The following is a 17,013-nucleotide window of genomic DNA, read 5'->3' on the forward strand; positions in this document are numbered from 1 at the left end:
GAGGGCCAGTGTGGTGTAGTGGTTAAGAGCGGTAGACTCCTAATCTGGTGAACCGGGTTCGCGTTTCCGCTCCTCCACATGCAGCTGCTGGGTGACCTTGGGCTAGTCACACTTCTCTGAAGTCTCTCAGCCCCACTCATCTCACAAAGTGTTTGTTGTGGGGGAGGAAGGGAAAAGGAGAATGTTAGCCGCTTTGAGACTCCTTCGGGTAGTGATAAAGTGGGATATCAAATCCAAACTCCTCTTCTTCTCCTCAGTTAATGGACATTGCCATTCAAATAGGGTGTGAGTGCCACGTTATGTGATTATGAGGGGCGGGGCATACCCCCCATATTTTATTCACGTTGGCACCCCTGGGAGAGTGAAGAAGACACCAAGGTGGGGAGGGAAGCCCAGCCGGACTGAGCTGCTCAGATTTAGGGATGATCCGACTGTCGCCTTTTGGTTTTTCTTTTTCTTCTCCTCCTGTCATCGTCGGGTAGACTCATAGTGGACGAGCAGGATGGCAAAAGTGAGGAGGCAGGAGGGCCAGCGGGAACAAAGGGCGGTGGGGAAGGAGACCAGGAGAAGAAGATGGGGAAGGAAAAGAGGCTGGTGAAAAGAGAGAGAAGGCCCAAAAGAGACAGGATGAGAGATTGTAGTGCACAAAAGTAGGGGGGATTGAAGAAAGGGAGAAAAGTGGTTGAAGGAAAAAGTGGATCAGATGCAGCAGGAGGGAGTTAGTTGGAGACATGGAGGTAAGGATGAGAGGAACTTGTTTCTTTACTTAATAGGTACCATCTAGTGAACTCTTAATGACAGTGTTGTTTCTGCACAAGGGAAGGTCTTAAAGATCCTAGCAACAACCTGAGCGTCGGAACATCTTGTACCCACATAACCTTTCCGGCCACAGATTGCTGCCAGTTTAGATGAAAACAAGTCAAGGGAATCCATTGATGGCATGGAAGCTTAGAGGTAGGGAGGTCAACAAGGGAGTTGCTGGAGTTAACACCTCTCTTACCAGCAGGAAACTAGCGCTAGTCCTCATGAGGGAGGTTGAGGATAAAAGCCAGATAATTGAACTGGTTGGAGCATAGTGACAAATCTGGCCAGTGCAACTCTGTTGTTTGCAGAGCTAATGGGGATTACTCACACTAATAAATGGGTGTATTGCAGTCGTTTGAGTGTTTTATCATTTATGTCTTCCTTTTAAAAAGCAAAGTCCACTTGGTATATGAATGGCAGCAACAGCCATGCTTAAAATTAGTAAACTTTCAGCCCAGCAGCAAGATTGTAGTATAGATGGGGGGAGGGGGTACAAGACAATTTTTAAGACTCTTGGCAATCCACTTCTGAAGTTAGGAAGACAACCCATGTTTCGTACAGTATGGTACACAGGCGGTCTCTAAAGAAGATAGGAGTTTTTTGTTGCTAGGATACACACAGCTCAGGAAATTCCCAGGCGCTCAGCTTCATGGTGTACATTCTATGTTTACAGCAGCATTCTGCAATGTCCCATACTCTCATAAGATTGTACTCATGTTGAAAATCTTATACTCATGTTGATGGAATTTTGATGTACCTGTGTGGAATGTACGGTAATTACCCTGGGCTGGATGAAGGGACTTGAGTTCCTTATACAGAAGAATACTCTCCATCTTTAATCATAATGTACAGGTTCTCCATCTTTAATCATAATGTACAGGTTCTCCTTTTGCCAACACTTACTAAATGGGGTGGGGGCATGCAGACACACATGAGATTTCTCACTCCTGTTTCTTCCTCATGAAATCTCCTGCATACTTTTCTTATCCAATTAACTTGCCAAGTACTTGATTTCAATTTCCCCACTGCTTGGATCACAGCCACAATGAGGGAGAGGCCACCATGTCCAAGTTACTGGGCTTTTCTTTTTAAGAGTACAAACAGTAGGATAATACTGAGGCTTAGTTGATGTGTTACCTGTGATAATTTGGAAGATTGGTCTAGATCACTGTTCTTCAACCTTTGGTCACCAGATGTTGTTGGACTACAACTTCCATCATTCCCAGCTTAGCCAGTTGCCAGGAATGATGGGCATTGTGGTTCAACACCTGGGGACACATTGAAGAACAATGGCCTATCATTGGTGTGACTCAGCATAAGACAGTTCCTTATTTATCCCCTATTTGTTACCCATATGAAGCTTTCCTGGGCAAGATCAATATCACATTTTCATCGCACCCAGAACCTGCAATCTCACGGTACTAGGAGAGAATTTCTAGGTTCTAGGAGAGTAATTCTAGGAGAGAATTAACAGTACTGTAAATCAAGTTCAAAGTGATAAATAACTCTCAAAACGTTTGAATCATGCTTGTACATTTTTATGAGCATTTTTTCCTGCTTTGAGACACTTCAGCCAAACAATCAGGAGGCGAAACAAGAGGATGGATAAAATTACTCTAAAACGTTAAGCAAATATGTTACTTGCCAAAGCAGATTTGGAGTTCCTGAACCTCAGGTGCACCAAACTTGACCTGCCTGCCTACATTTCTGCTTATCTTATGAATGACTCTTGCTCCATCTTGTGGACATTTTGTTCAACTGGAAGCACTTTATAACGACTTCCACACCAGTTAGTGAGGGGAAATGATTCATGATGTTTACAGAAGGGGAAAAGTGACCAGGATACTTATCTATATTCCCTTGGAGTAAACATGGGAAATACTCAGTCACTTACATGTTTGGTGGTATCCGAGGAATAGGACTCTACTGGACAAAGCTGCTGCCTCATGTTCCCATGTTGCATTCCTCTATGCTGTTCAGACTCCAGAGGTGTCCTCAGGCCTGTGATCCTGGAGTTATTCTTTTTAAAAAATGCCCTTCAAATGCTTGGAAACAGTTTTTTTCTGGAAGCAAATGACAAAAAAGGAACACTAAACTTGCACTATATTCCGCTGCAGTTCCAGAAGCAGCTTTAATGTAGTGTGAAGGCTCAAATATAATGCAGAACTTAGCCATTAGGGAAGTCTTGAAAATGCAATAAACTGTGATGTGAATGCAGCCTGCCTCTCTCTCCCAGGTGGAAACTTGTGTGGCACTCATAGGTTTCTGAGATTTTGTGGTGAGGGAGCAAACTCAGGCTTTGAGTGGGGGGGATTAGACCCACTATGAGAAGATGGAATATGACCCGGGGGAACTCAGGATAGCTCAGTCGGTAGAGCATGAGACTCTTAATCTGAGGGTCATGGGTTCAAGCTCCACTTTGGGCAAACTATTCCTGCTCTACAATTCTATGGTTCTATGCCTTAGCACAGGCATAGGCAAACTCGGCCCTCAGATGTTTTGGGACTACAACTCCCATCCCTAGCTAACAGGACCAGTGGTCAGGGATGATGGGAGTTGTAGTCCCAAAACATTTGGAGGGCAGAGTTTACCTATGCCTGCCTTAGCATGTATGCAGGTTGATGATGATGTTCTTGTCTGGGGTGTGGGGGCGAGGGTGGTCAGACTGCATTAAGACATTTTGTAGTTGTTCCTGTGCTAGGTGAGCAGCCAAGCGTATAGTTTGGGAGTTGGGTATGTTGTTGCCATGATCAGTAGTGTACACAGGAGCAGGGCTGTTGCAGTAGCAGGAAGCTGACAGGCCAAGCAACAGGAAATAGGGTTAGACAGCATCAGTTTATCCTATTCCTGCTATTCTCTCCTAACTGGGATTTTTCTGGTTGTTGTGTCTATAGCCCCAGCAGGCCTTTCTTGATGTAGTACTGTTGACTGCCCAGTTAGCAAACAGGAAAACATACTCAGTACATCACTTTATGGCAGCTGTGGTGACTGGTACTTGAGATGCTGACATCAAGAAGCAGGTTTCTCTTATCACCATCATTTTATTTGCATGGCTCTTGTCAAGATCACAGCCATAGCAGCTTACAGCATTTCAAATGAACAGTCATAACAAGAAAAAGAAAGACACATAGGGTTGCATTCAATTAAGTTCTACTCAGGCAAGACCAGTTGGAATTAATGGGCTTGAGTCATCTGCCATCATTAATTTGAGTGGGTCTGTCTTGAGCAGATTAATGCAACCCGTAATAAGGACACTTACAAATAATGTAAGTAACTACATAATAATTAAAAAACAGTACCATCATAAACACAATAAGCAAAACAAATTTAGCAGCTTAAAACAAAGCTGGAGTGCGAATGAAGCCTAAGGCAGAAATAAAAATAGTAAAGTATAAGGCCAAAATGATCTTAGTTCCACGAAGGTTCTCCACTATTTACTTGCATTATTAGATGGCAGCCACACTCTTCACTTGTGGCAGCCTCCTCCCTGCTGTCACCAGCATCTCTTCTCTCAGTTCATTACTGGAGAGGTCAAGATCGCTCCTCCTCCTTCAAGCGCCACATACACTTGCAGTTTTGATATTGCTTCGTCTGCTCCTCTTTCAAGTGCTTTTTTCTCTCTGCATTGCCTTCTAGACAGAATGCTTTGTGAAGCTCCAGGAGAGGTGGGGCAAAGCTCTGTGGAGGTGGGAAAAGATGACTCAGCAGGCTCTGCAATCTCAGGCACAAACTCTACATGCCTGGTTCCCACTAGCTATTAAAGAATTCTAGAGAATGGGAAGCTCGGTGTGATCCACCCATATCCCAATGGATGCAATGTTCTGTAAACGCATGCCACTCTGTTTTTCTCCTTGATGTGTTTTGAAAAGATTAATTTCCTCCCAATTTCTTAAAATGTCAGTTTGGTGTATTTCATGTTTCCCAACAGATGGCGCTCTTTGACAATATAGCTTTGACTAGAGTAGATAGTACAGCACACAGTAAATTGTGCTAAACCCAGATATGTTAACAACTGCATTTTCAAGTTTCTGATATAATGTCCAAACTAACATTGCAATAAATATATTGAGCCTCAATCCATGAAGTACAGAGACAGCTGCTTAAAGCATCCTGCTATTTCTTGAAATATGTTGTTGGCATTTTTCTGTCTCGAGAGACAGTGGAAGAGGGCACCATCAGGGATAAAGTCAAACCATTGGAGAGTTACAGCACTTGCTGTGGCTGAAGAGTCCAATACGGGAGAGACATGTTTTATTGCAGCTGGGGTAGATGAAGGTGTCCGGTTTTGCTGTTATTGATGCACCATGGCATTTATTCTCTCTGTGCTCCTCTCTGCAGTCATTTATCCTCTGGTTACTGCTGTAGAAACACACCCTGTCTGTCTCCAGGCACTGTGGTCATTTGCACTGTGGTTGTTCCTGATTTGTACATTCAAAGGTCTAGATGTCTTTGCATGCAGAGTTTATCACACGGGCATGAAATGACGTAGATGACTCCTCCTCTATCGTAAGCCAAAAAAATCAGAAATGGAAGTGTTGCATTTTTTAGATTGTTTTGTCATGGCAATCATTTCTGCTTGCCAAATGGAACAATCCCCACCCCTTGTCTCTGGTTTTGTCCATAGCACCCAAAGGAATGTTTTACAATAAACGCATTGAATTACAATAAAGCGCAATGCTATCAGCAAGCGCTGGAGCCTGGTCCCCCCCCCCTTTTTAGTTCCCTTTCCCTCTTTGCTTATTTATTATTGAATAGTACCCTCTTTAAAATGTTCTGCAGATGGTTGTGTTTCACTTCTTGCCACCTAATAGCAGAGGAAGAAATGCACAGCAACATGAATTTGGGAAAGCAGTGTAACACTTGGCTCCCTAGGACTCTTACAAACAGTAAATTATCCAATTATGGCTGGCACTCCAGAAGCTGCAGTTTTTCTGGTATCTGGAAAAACTTTATCCTATCTGGTTCTTATTTTCTGGAGATGCCCTTTTTGAATTTTGTTAATGTGACCCAGAGGGGATCATGGAAGTTACAGGCTGGCTGCTGGTTAGCTTGGGAATGCTGGTGGAAAGCATTATTAAAGGTAGAATGATGTCCTTTGTTAACCTAATCATAGCAATATTTAGGCATTACATTTGGAAAAGAACTCCCCCCCCCCTTTTAAAGCAACTCCACAATATAACCATTTGCTGATGTGGCAGCTCTGGAGAATTAAGCTATGGGACACTGCAGCTCAAGGGCAAATCCAGGAGGGCAATTGCGTTTACAGTAATATTGACAGAGCTTTATTCACATTCAAGGAAGATACCATGATAGAGTTTATTGATCCAGTAAAAGCATGCAATGTGTTTCTGCTTCACCTGTTTTCTGTCAGCACCAATCGCCTGACGATTCACCTGTGGCTTGTACAATGCCCTTTGTATCTAGCAATCAGCTAAAACACTTTATCCCTCAGCAGAAAACCATGCCAAGAAAATAAAGCCTGCGGGGATCCTTTTGTTGCCATGTCACCTCCAAGTCCTTTTGCAAGTGTCTGTCACATGAGGGTTTAGAAACGTCTTAAGAGTACCATCACGTGCTTTAGAAATAACAAATATATAAGCTGCAGTTCCCGAAGTCTGTGCAGAATAAAAGCTAGAAGCGCATCAGGAGTCCCTACAGCCCACATTATCTGCTCTCTTCTTTCTGGCAGCAACTCTGCAAGAACCTCAGTCTGCTCTCCAGAGGGGGCCACGCGTTGGAATCTTGAAAGAAAACTTAATGCATAGGTAAGATCAGTTATTTCGGTTCTAACATCTGTGATGCTGGCTACCAAAGCTTTTACTTACTTACTTTATTTATTAAATTTATATACAGCCCTTCAGCCAATGATTTTTTTTTTTTTTTTTTTGGAATAGCTGTCACTTTGAACAATATCACAGAGTAATTGGAGGGCACAGTCCCCTCCACAGTTCTGTGTGTTTCATTTATTGCTAATCTGGAAACTGTGTCCCCACCCCAATTTTGGTTTGTATGTTTTAGCAAAAATCATAGCCATTTTAATTTTAATTTTACTATTACAGTATTTGTTACTATTAGACACAGTCTTGTTCATGGTTCCATGCAAATTTTATATACAATATAGGCACACATTATGTATGGAACGTAAGCTGAGTTAGCAGAGTCCAAGGCCGCAGCTTGCAATCCTAAACACTGCAGGTGGAATTCAGAGTTGCTCTCTTCCAAGCGTCCTGTCCGCACAAGGATTTCAGCTTGCCAGTTAGAATGACCTTCCTTCCCCCCCCCCCCCACTTCTGTGCTGTTTCTGGGGTTTTCCCAAGCCAGCCTGGGGTGGAGGTTGGAGAGTGGGGACCCCATTGCGCAAGCAGAAGTCCTTGTGCAGGGCGTCTCTGATGGGGCTGGGTTAGGTGAATTCCACCCTGTAGGTTTAAGATTGAGGTTTTAGTCTTGCTTTTAACTGATTGTTGGATTAACAGTTACCTAATATAAATATTACATAATGTCAAAGCAAATTATAGACAGGGATATTTGATGAAGGTTGCAGTTTAGGCAAATGATTTGTGGCCCTAATAATAATAATAATTGAGAAACACATTTTCTGATTCGTTATTCCCCAAACGAAAATGCTACCAGCACTGAAAACCTTCTGCAAGGGGGCACTTTTAATTGAAATCTGTATTTTTGGATCAGCAGCTAATCTTTTCTTACATATTTATTAATGCTTTCAAGTCTGGGGAAAAGGAAGCATGAAGGAATTCCCAGATCTCAACTTGTGGCTTGTAATCAGAAAGCACCCTCACATTTTCCAGTAGAACTAAATTAGCTACTCCAATGCAGATAGTTTGCGGTTAAATATACTAGGCATGTACATTCTGAGAGTGCATACGAGAGCCTATTCTGTGCACATAAATATGGATTGTACATATCTCTATCTAAAGATACAGCATATAATCTAGGGCATGATTATGAATGAGAGATGTCAATACCCATGGTGCCACATATGGTGTTGGCTTGAAAGACTGTTATAATTAAGTCAGGGACAGTCTGTTCTTTCTATTTGTGCCTTGGATAAAGGTCCGTGCTTCTGCTTGAATCACTTCCCCTTGTGTGAAAAGAGCATTTAGGCCCATTGGCTGCATCCAGTAGCACTTTCTGCACTTTTATAGATTGCAGCATCCAGTTAGCCCTGTAGGTTGCCTAAGAATTTCCCAGATCCCATCCTATGGGGTCTTCAGTACAGCTGGGGAGAAATCCTAAGCCTTGCATGGAAGTTACTGCTAAGGTTAAATTCAAATTCAGTCACTCTGCATTTAAAAAACATAATGCCTCAGAAATATTGTAGTTTGCTGGTGAAAATAAAGTCCCTCTTACTATTCAGCATCTGATGCTAGACAGAAAGGCTCCAGATTTTTGTCACCTACGGGGCTGCACCTATGCACCAGCACTTTCTCTCCCTGTGTATCTCCCCCCCCCAAAACCCCAAAATCTGCTCTGGAGGATTGGGGGGCAGAAAAGGTTAGGGGGGGTCACAGAGGTGTGTGCAGGGAGAAAAATTCCTGTTGCACAGGCAGAAGTGCTTACGTTAATGGGGCAATTTCATTGTATGCAACCCATAGTATGCTGCTGAAATCAGTTTCATGCTGAAGACCCCAAACCTAGCAGCCTTTTCCACCAACAGATACCCTCAGCTGAGTTCACAGCTCAGAAGGTGGACAGGTTATGGAGTGTGCAATAAGCCTATTTATTAAGGAAGACTTGAACCAGCCAAACTGGGCAGATTTGACCAAATTTGGAGTTACCCTCATCACTGCTGTCACTTCCTATTGGCTCTTATTTTGCCAACAACCACATACATTCTGTCCCTAGAAAGATAGCTGAGAGGGTTGCATAAGACGTCACTTGCCACGTCTATGCACTAAGCTCAAGGAGCTGTCATAATGAATGGGCTAATCTCCTTCACCTGACCTGTCCCTCAGTTCCCTTTCACTCTGCACAGCACATTGAGAAACAGCACACTGAGATGTCATACATTGAGCACAGGCACGTATATGGCATTCTCATTGTTCCCTAGGTGTTTGGGGGTCATCACCTCTGCAATGAAGCTGCGTCAAAAGCTCCCGCATGGGCACTCACAGGGCCGTAGGAGCACAAACCCTCACAATCCCAGGAAATGGCAGCACTCAAACAGCCCTGCCCACCCTTTTCAGTTCACCCACAGCTGCTAGTGCTGCAATTATTTTGTTTGGCTTTTACTTCAGATCCCATTAGCCACATTGCTAGCCTGCAATTAGATAGGAAAGTGAACACCCGTTAATTATCAGTAATGATGCAGCTATGCATCATTATTCTCTTTGCATGGAAACTTGGGAACTACATATCCATATGCCTCAGACAACTGGTCCATCTATCTCAGTGTTTTTCAACCTTTTTTGGGCAAAGGCACACTTGTTTCATGAAAAAAATCACAAGGCACACCACCATTAGAAAATGTTAAAAAAAAATTAACTCTGTGCCTATATTGACTATATATAAAGTAATTTTCCCACGGCACACCAGGCAACATCTCGCGGCACACTAGTGTGCCACGGAACAGTGGTTGAAAAACACTGATCTATCTCAATATTCTCTACACTGACTGACAGCAGTTCCCCAGGGTTTCAGACACCTTCTACTTGAAGATGCCAAGGGCATTTTGCATGCAAAACAGATGCCCTGCCACTGAGCTGTGGCCCTTCTCTGCAACAAATTGTGCTAGGCATATATCCCAAGTTGAGCAAAACTTCATGGAGGAAGCCTAACATGACGATTGGAGCCCGCGTTTGGTCTGACATCGTTAACACTTTCAGACCACAGGCCCCAAACCTGGCAGATTTTGCCCAAAATAGACATCATGAATCATGCATGCTCCTTGATGCCTCCAACTCGGTTCACAGCTTGGCAAGTGCTAGGTCTATAATGATTGCCCCAAATAGGCAATATGAATAAATCGTAAGATGCACCAGCTTGGTTTGGCTGCTGCTTTCCTGTAGATATTATAGCTCATTAGACATCTGCCCAAACCCACACAGGCCATTTGGTGTAAAATGTATGAGAAATATGCTTTGGGGATATAGCTGTTGATTTCAAAACTTGAAAGAATAAACAAGAGGTATCCTTGTGCATTAAAAAAAAATCAATTTTCGGAAGGACCCAGGCTTGCTAGATTAAAAAAAAATGGTAGAAACTGGGGAATCTCTTGAATTACAGTGTCTGGAATAAAGGGTGCTCCATGTAGCTTTTGGAGCCATCATAGTTGACCAGGGATGAGGAACCTGTGACACTTCAGATGTAGCTGGGACCACCACTTCCATCATTCCTGACCATTGATCAAGCCAGTGAGGGATGATGGGAGTTGGAGACTAACAACAGGTGGAGGGTCACAGGTTCTGTATCCCTACTGTAAAGTAATGGAAAAGGAAAAGACTTCTGTTCTCCCAGGATATTGGGTTGCATCCAATGGTGGTGCTCAGCTGATGGTAAAGCTTTGGTCAAAAATCCCCCCCTCCTTCCTAGATCTCTGGAGACTCCCCCAAACCTCTGGAGCATATTTAGTGGGTTGAGGGCTGCTAGGGAGAGAAGGAATCACCCAAAATATGTTCCTCCCCCATTCCTCTGTAAGGGGCACTTAAAACACCAGCCCAAAATGAAGGCAATACTTGGTGTTTATAGAAGCATAGGACATTCACAACAGAACAGGGCAACCAGGCAGGGAGCATCATTTCCCAACCCGAACTGGAACGTTTCACTGGCTCTCTTTGTCATTGGCTGGTGGGTTTAAGAAAGCTGATTTCTCAGTAAAGGGATTGTCTGCAGCAGCCTTTCCGCAAGAGCACCTGATTAACTTGCCCTTTCAAAAGATTAAGGTTCCCATCCTGGCTACCTCTTAAGAGCACTCTGTTGTACCTTTATTTTCCTTTGAAAGAAGAAACCCTCGTTCCCACAATTGCTTTCTTCTTCCAAAGGGAAAATAACTCTGGTCTCACATCTTTTGATTTGGCTGGCTAATTAACAATCACAGGAAAGCTTTCCAAAAGGCAGAAGATTGGTTTGACAGCATTAAGAGTCTGATTCTGTGCGGAGACCCAGCATGCTCTGCCCGACTCTGAGCTCTGTCTTGTGCCCCTGCAATCCGAGGCACCCAGCACCTAGCAGGAAGCAATCCGTATCTGTCAGGATTAGGTCCTAAGAGCGCTTTTGAGTCATCCAATCCAGCTCCTTGGTGACCTCAGAATAACTATTCCTTCACAGCCCACGTCAGTGTATTAACCCTGCCTATCTTGCCACTTAACCTTGCCAGCAAGCCTCCAAGCTATAAAAGCCACTTCTGATTCCGTCCCCCTGTCATTACTGCTCTAATGCACAGCATCTGGGCGTTTGCTGGATTTCTGCTTTTGTGAGCCGGAAATTAGCGAGGACCCACCCCTGCGACCTGACGGACCTTCCGTTTCCACAGCACTGGTGATGATGATGATGAGGACTAAGGTGCCTGAAGTCTCAGCAGATGTGTGTGCCTATATAAAGAGATGCAAGCGACTTAACTTGATATGCATTTTGCAGGTATTTTCAGCTGCTGGCTGACTGCTCTGGAGGTGGTGGACTGAAATAGCAGCGCGGCTACTCCAAAAGCGGGCAGAGCATTTACGGAAGGCACAGGAATAAACTAGAGAAGATGTCTGTGATCAGCGCCCTGCCGTTTCTTAAGCCCATCCACCTCAAACCTCCGCGGAGCTCCCCTGGGCGCCAACGCAGGCACACTCTGCCTGCCAGTGAGTTCCGGTGCCTCACCCCCGAGGATGCCATCAGTGTGTTCGAAATAGAGAGAGAAGGTAAGGCGCCAATTGATTTGTCTCCTATGTTTTCTGAACCGCCCTCCATCTCATCCCCCAAATAAATAAAAGGCACTTAAGTACTTATGAAGCACTGAGTTACTAAGGTCCTTTATTGAGGGCAGAGTAGGAGAGGAAAGAAAAGGCAGGGGGTGGAAGGGAAAACATCCATGCAAATGGGTTACACCACCCTGGGGCAGCCAACTTGCTTAACATGAGCAATTTTAACACCAAGGCACAGCAAGAGAGGGGCTGGAATGTCAGCCTTCTTGTGCCTCTCAGGCATGCGGCATTATGGGAAACATCCAGATATGGCTTACAGCCCCCAAGTGGTCAACGTGGTCAGTGTAAGATTAAATGCAGGAAGAAAGTAAAAAATGGACGTGTACAGTGTAGGAAGAATCACATTCCTAACCTCTCAGGTGAAAGAGTAATGGAAGCATTGAGATCATTGATAAAGTGGAGCATCAGTAGCACACTAAAGATCAGTCAGAAGCATTAGGGAAGTGGAGGCTGAGTGAATGTGCTCCTTATAGGCCACCTGGTCAAAAACTTTACAGATGGAAATTAATGTTTTCCACATCTGAATTTCAGTGGCAAGATCTGAACACTGGTGGTTAAATTCAGGTATCTTTATTCGTACTTGGGTGGCTAAATAAATCCCGTTATGGACATTTGAGTTTTGCAGCCAAATCTGAATATTCTGGAACTGAGTTTTTTTTAAAAAACAAACAAAAAACAACAACGAAGGAAGACAAAGGAAATAAATGTATTTGAATATGATGGTGTACTAAGTGCAAGGTCCGACTGGCAGCTGCTGAAAGAGAAATACTTGTTAGCATCAAAGGTATCCTAATAAGACAATAGATTTGTCCCACTGAGGTATGACTCAGCTCATCCTGCAATGGGAAGCTGAAGGTAGGCTCCTGAAGTTTACAAAATGGGAAGCTGAAGGTAGGCTACTGAAGTTTAGCTTAGAATGGGCTACCTTTCTCCTCTACCTGATGAAGAATTCTAATAAAAGATGCCACCAAGACATTTCACCACCAGTGGGAAGGGTGAAATGTCTGTCTTGCCCACCCCCAGGAACCTCAGCTTTCACGTATTGAACAGAAGCAAACAGAAGTCAAATAGGAATCAAATTACCCTGAAAACTGCAGTCCACTAGATTCAGAAATTCATTTCCAACCTCCCACCTAGTTCCATTTTTGAACCTTTGTTCTCAGGGCAGGTCTAACATCTCTCCAGCAACCAGGAAACTGCAGCCTGGATCTAGACAGCAGCATGACATTAACCCTTCTCTCTCTGTTGTCCTCTACAGCATTCATTTCAGTGTCGGGAGACTGCCCCCTCCACCTAGATGAGATTCGCCACTTTCTGAACTTGTGTCCGGAGCTGTCGCTCGGCTGGTTTGAAGAAGGCCGACTTGTTGCTTTCATTATTGGCTCTCTCTGGGATCAGGAACGACTCAGCCAGGTAGGAAACGGAAATCCTTTTAAATGCATCACTTTCCCATTATGTAACTGAAGGAGAGAGAACGTAGACAGACTCCGGCATATACGCACATCACCTGCTTATACTGATGGAGAGTACAGTGGTACCTTTGTTCTCAAACTTGATCTGTTCCAGAAGTCCATTCCAAAGCGTTCCAAAACCAAGGCACACTTTCTCATAGAAAGTAGTACAAAATGGATTAATCTGTTCCTGACTTTTAAAAACAACCCCTAAAACAGCAATTTAACATGAATTTTATTATCTAACAAGACCATTTCTGGGTTAGGGTTAGGGTTAATTTTAGGATTGGGTTAGTGATAGGGGAAGGATTAGAATTAGGGTTAGGTTCAGTGTTGTTTTATATTTTCTTGTGATTTTGATTCATTTGTGGTTGGTTTGCTTTTTTCAATTTGTTGTGTTGCTGCTTTTTCATGAGTTGCAAGTTTGTTGGCTTTGTGGTTTTCTGGATAGTTTCAGTTTTAATTTTAAATGCTCAGCTATGGAATGTGAAGCCTCCGCTTCACAGCTGAGAGATCCCCGCCTCGTCTTTGTGCTTGCACACGAGTAGGAGCTTGGATGGGGCTGCTCAGCTGGGGAGATGCAGGCTCTGTCACACTTTCCATTGAGGGGTTCACGGCTGGGGGCTCCTTTAAACTTCTCCCCTCAAGGAAAAAGTTTAAAGGAGCCTTCACGTCAGCATCAGAGCCCCTGCACCACTTGAAGGCAGCCAAGCAGAATAGTTGCTGGGGTGGCGAAGGTGGAGGCAGACCAGCAGCTGCATCTGAGAGCCCCTAAATTGCTGCTGAGGCAGCTGTTGGGCTGTCTCTGCATTGCCACTGATGCCCCTTTAAGCCTCTCTATTGAGGTGAATGCAGCTACGCACCCCTCAATGGAAAAGTGTGACAAAGCCTGCACCTCTCCAGGTGAGCAGCCCCATCCAGCTCCTACTCCGTACAAGCAGGAGCTGGGGCACTCAAAACGGAACAGTTCAGATTCCAAAAAAAGTTCGCAAACCAGAACACCTACTTCTGGGTTTGCAGCGTTCAAATTCCAAGTTGTTCGTGAACTAAGCTGTTCGAAAACCAAGGTACCACTGTAGTACATATGGCTTGGGAACTCTTCTCCTACTCTTCACATGCTTTGGGTGAATGGGCTAGTATCATGCTTGCCCCACACTTTAACATCCCTTCACTCAGCTGCTGAAGTTCATTCAGTTTTCACAAGCCAGTATGCTGTCCCACTGTGGAACAAATGTAATGGCGCTCCAACAAAACAATTTTTCATTACCCAACAGTGTCTGCTTTAAAAGTCATCATTGTTGTTGTTATATTTATACCCTGCCTTTTCCCCCGATGGGACTCAAGAGGATTTGGGATTTTTGCAGGCATGAGACAGTATGGTACCCGTAAAAACAGATAAATGCATTAATAAGAAATCACGTTGTTCTCCTTGAGAAGACTATGGACCAGGAGTCTTGCCCTGGAGCGGCTCTAAGGCAGATGCTGGATTCAGTGTGAAATGAGCATTTCACTTTTAAACATTTTGAATACTGGAGAGGCTGCACAGCTCGCTTTAAATTGGGAGTGGGTGAACCTGTGGCCCTCTCATAGTTGTTGGACTCCGACTCCCAGCAGCCCCAGCTAGCATGGCCAAGGGTTAGAAATGATGAGGCTTGCAGTCAAAAATGCCATAGGTTCTGCACTCCTGCTGTTTCACCTCTCTCTCCCCCACATGAATCTCATCACATTAGCCTAAATCAGGTCAAGTACAACGTGATTGGAACCAGTGACTTTCCCAATGCCTGCCAGCCAAGAAACCATGATTCACCATCACCACCCTATAGAACAGGGGTGGCCAACTCCCAAGATACTGCAATCTACTCACAGAGTTAAAAACTGGCAGTGATCTACCCCCTTTTTTTGAGGCTCAGGTCAAAGTTGTTGATTTTTTCAGGAAGGAGGTAAAATGTTGAGCTTTTTTTTAGGGGAGCCACAGTTGTTCAGCTTCTTTGGGGGGAGCCAGTGATCTACTGGTAGATCACGATCTACCTGTTGGACATGCCTGCTATAGAAGAAAGTTGTCCCTTGTCTACTATAAGTAGCAGAGTCAGTCTGCACTAGGGCATTAACAGTGGGTGGACCACATCTCTAACAACCATCTTCTCTCTTTCTCCTTCCTCGGTAGGATGCTCTGACCCTGCACAAGCCTCATGGCTCTACAGTCCACATCCATATTCTGGCAGTCCACCGCACCTTCCGCCAGCAAGGCAAGGGCTCCATCTTGATGTGGCGCTACCTGCAGTACCTGTGCTGCCTGCCGTACGTGCGTCGAGCCACACTGATGTGTGAGGATTTTCTAATCCCCTTCTACTCCAAGTGTGGCTTCAAGGCATTGGGCCCCTGTGAGATCACGGTGGGCTCTCTGAACTTCATTGAGATGGACTATGCCGTTCGTGGCCATGCCTTTATGCGCAGAAACAGTGGTTGCTGAGGAGGTGCCTCCCATTCCCATCCACTTCTGGTTGGTGTTCTTAGAGGTGGAGAAGCCCAGTTTCCCAGTGATTCCCACCAATGGGTCAGGGGAGTCAGATGGGTGGGTCACAAAGTTGCCAAGTTCTCTTCTCTGGGATAAGGAACTTCCACATCAGTGGTGAATTAGGCAAGTGAGCCTACACACACATATTAGTTACTGATGGGTCCCTTTTTAAGAAGTTTGAGAACCACTGCAATACACAGATTGATATGTTCACAATGAATTAACCCAAGCAACTCCTATCATAGCCATTGCTGCAAAGGCAACACAAATCTTAATGCATAGTAGCATTTTAGTAGCCAGTAATAGGTGTCGTAGCATTGTACCCTCACAACTGCCTTTAAAACTGGTAGCTAAAATGTAGCCCAGTTGTCCTCTCATTTGTCTCTTAGCTGAATTTGTGCCCTGCAGCATTGATCATTGTATACATGGGGCAATGAAAGGCAGTAACTGCTCCTTCCTCAATTTAGCTATGAAGATGACAACAGCATGACATGGTGAAGTTGTAGCTGCTAAGCATTATTCTCATCAACTGAGGGAACAATTAAGTGACTGCTGTCGCCAGTACAATATAGGTCTGCAGGTTAGAATTTGGCAATTTTCAGAGTAAACATTGACTGTCAACGAGGGCCCCAGCTGCCTTTCTGCCTTATGACATTGGTTACCATCACCCAACAAAATGGTGTCAGAAGACAAATGCTGCATCTATAACTATGAAGCAAGTAACAATATTGGCATGTACAAATGCTTTCAGAAATCAAGCTTTCTGTTCTCAAAAGTGTGGTTTCTGTTGTAGCAGGCTGCTTGCTTTTTTGGCCCTATACCACCTCCTGGGGCTAACAGAGCAATTAGGAAAAACATTACCTGAGAAGTAGAATCATTCAGTTACACCTGCCATTTTGCGGAATTACTGTTTGCCTTTGGAAAGGAGCAGCCGTCGCTGACGAGATTGTTCTCTCTTTGCCTGCAGTGGAGAAACTCCATGTCTTCTTACACTGGCTGCTCTGTTGTTGTGAAATGCATGGAATCTGTGCTTGTATATTCTGTAAAAAATATGTATATAAATGTGGTCTATGTGCTAAAACCAGAGCATGCTTCTTTCTTAGCTGAGTTCCTGCCCAGATAAGTATTTGCCTGACAGATAAATCCAAGTCCCTGTTGACAAGGGGCAACCCACATTTGCTTTAGGGTGTTCTCTTTCCCTTGCTGGCTTTGACAAGAGCTGCTCACAGCACAGAGGTCCAGAACCCACTCCCTCCTCCTCCTCCTGCTGCTGCCCAGGTGCAATGAAGGTCTACAACTAGCAGGAGCAATAGATTTG

General features: G+C 44.4%; 1 protein-coding gene across 2 annotated transcripts; it reads left to right on the forward strand.

The window, feature by feature from the left end:
• The first annotated feature begins 322 nt into the window (after window positions 1-322).
• AANAT (aralkylamine N-acetyltransferase) lies at window positions 323-16,776 on the forward strand. 2 transcript variants are annotated; one of them, XM_033139410.1, is made up of 5 exons: window positions 323-378; window positions 6,494-6,569; window positions 11,398-11,666; window positions 12,988-13,142; window positions 15,345-16,776. In XM_033139410.1, exons 3-5 carry the CDS (start codon window positions 11,510-11,512, stop codon window positions 15,648-15,650), a joined length of 618 nt encoding a protein of 205 aa, XP_032995301.1. In that variant the 5' UTR covers window positions 323-378; window positions 6,494-6,569; window positions 11,398-11,509; the 3' UTR covers window positions 15,651-16,776. The 2 variants fall into 2 exon arrangements, with proteins under 2 accessions (XP_032995301.1, XP_032995302.1); XM_033139411.1 differs by lacking the exon at window positions 323-378 and adding an exon at window positions 719-737.
• Window positions 16,777-17,013: the final 237 nt, after the last annotated feature.

The sequence above is a fragment of the Lacerta agilis genome, chromosome 2 (genome assembly GCF_009819535.1).
Source record: "Lacerta agilis isolate rLacAgi1 chromosome 2, rLacAgi1.pri, whole genome shotgun sequence".
In the NCBI taxonomy this organism is placed as follows: Eukaryota; Metazoa; Chordata; class Lepidosauria; order Squamata; family Lacertidae; genus Lacerta; species Lacerta agilis.

What these genes read in the sequence shown, in the direction of transcription:
- AANAT (XM_033139410.1), top strand. Translation starts at nt 11,510, where the DNA reads ATGTCTGTGATCAGCGCCCTGCCGTTTCTTAAGCCCATCCACCTCAAA. An exon ending in GTTCGAAATAGAGAGAGAAG is followed by an intron (nt 11,667 to 12,987) that starts GTAAGGCGCCAA and finishes TGTCCTCTACAG; the next exon opens with CATTCATTTCAGTGTCGGGA. An exon ending in ATCAGGAACGACTCAGCCAG is followed by an intron (nt 13,143 to 15,344) that starts GTAGGAAACGGA and finishes CTTCCTCGGTAG; the next exon opens with GATGCTCTGACCCTGCACAA.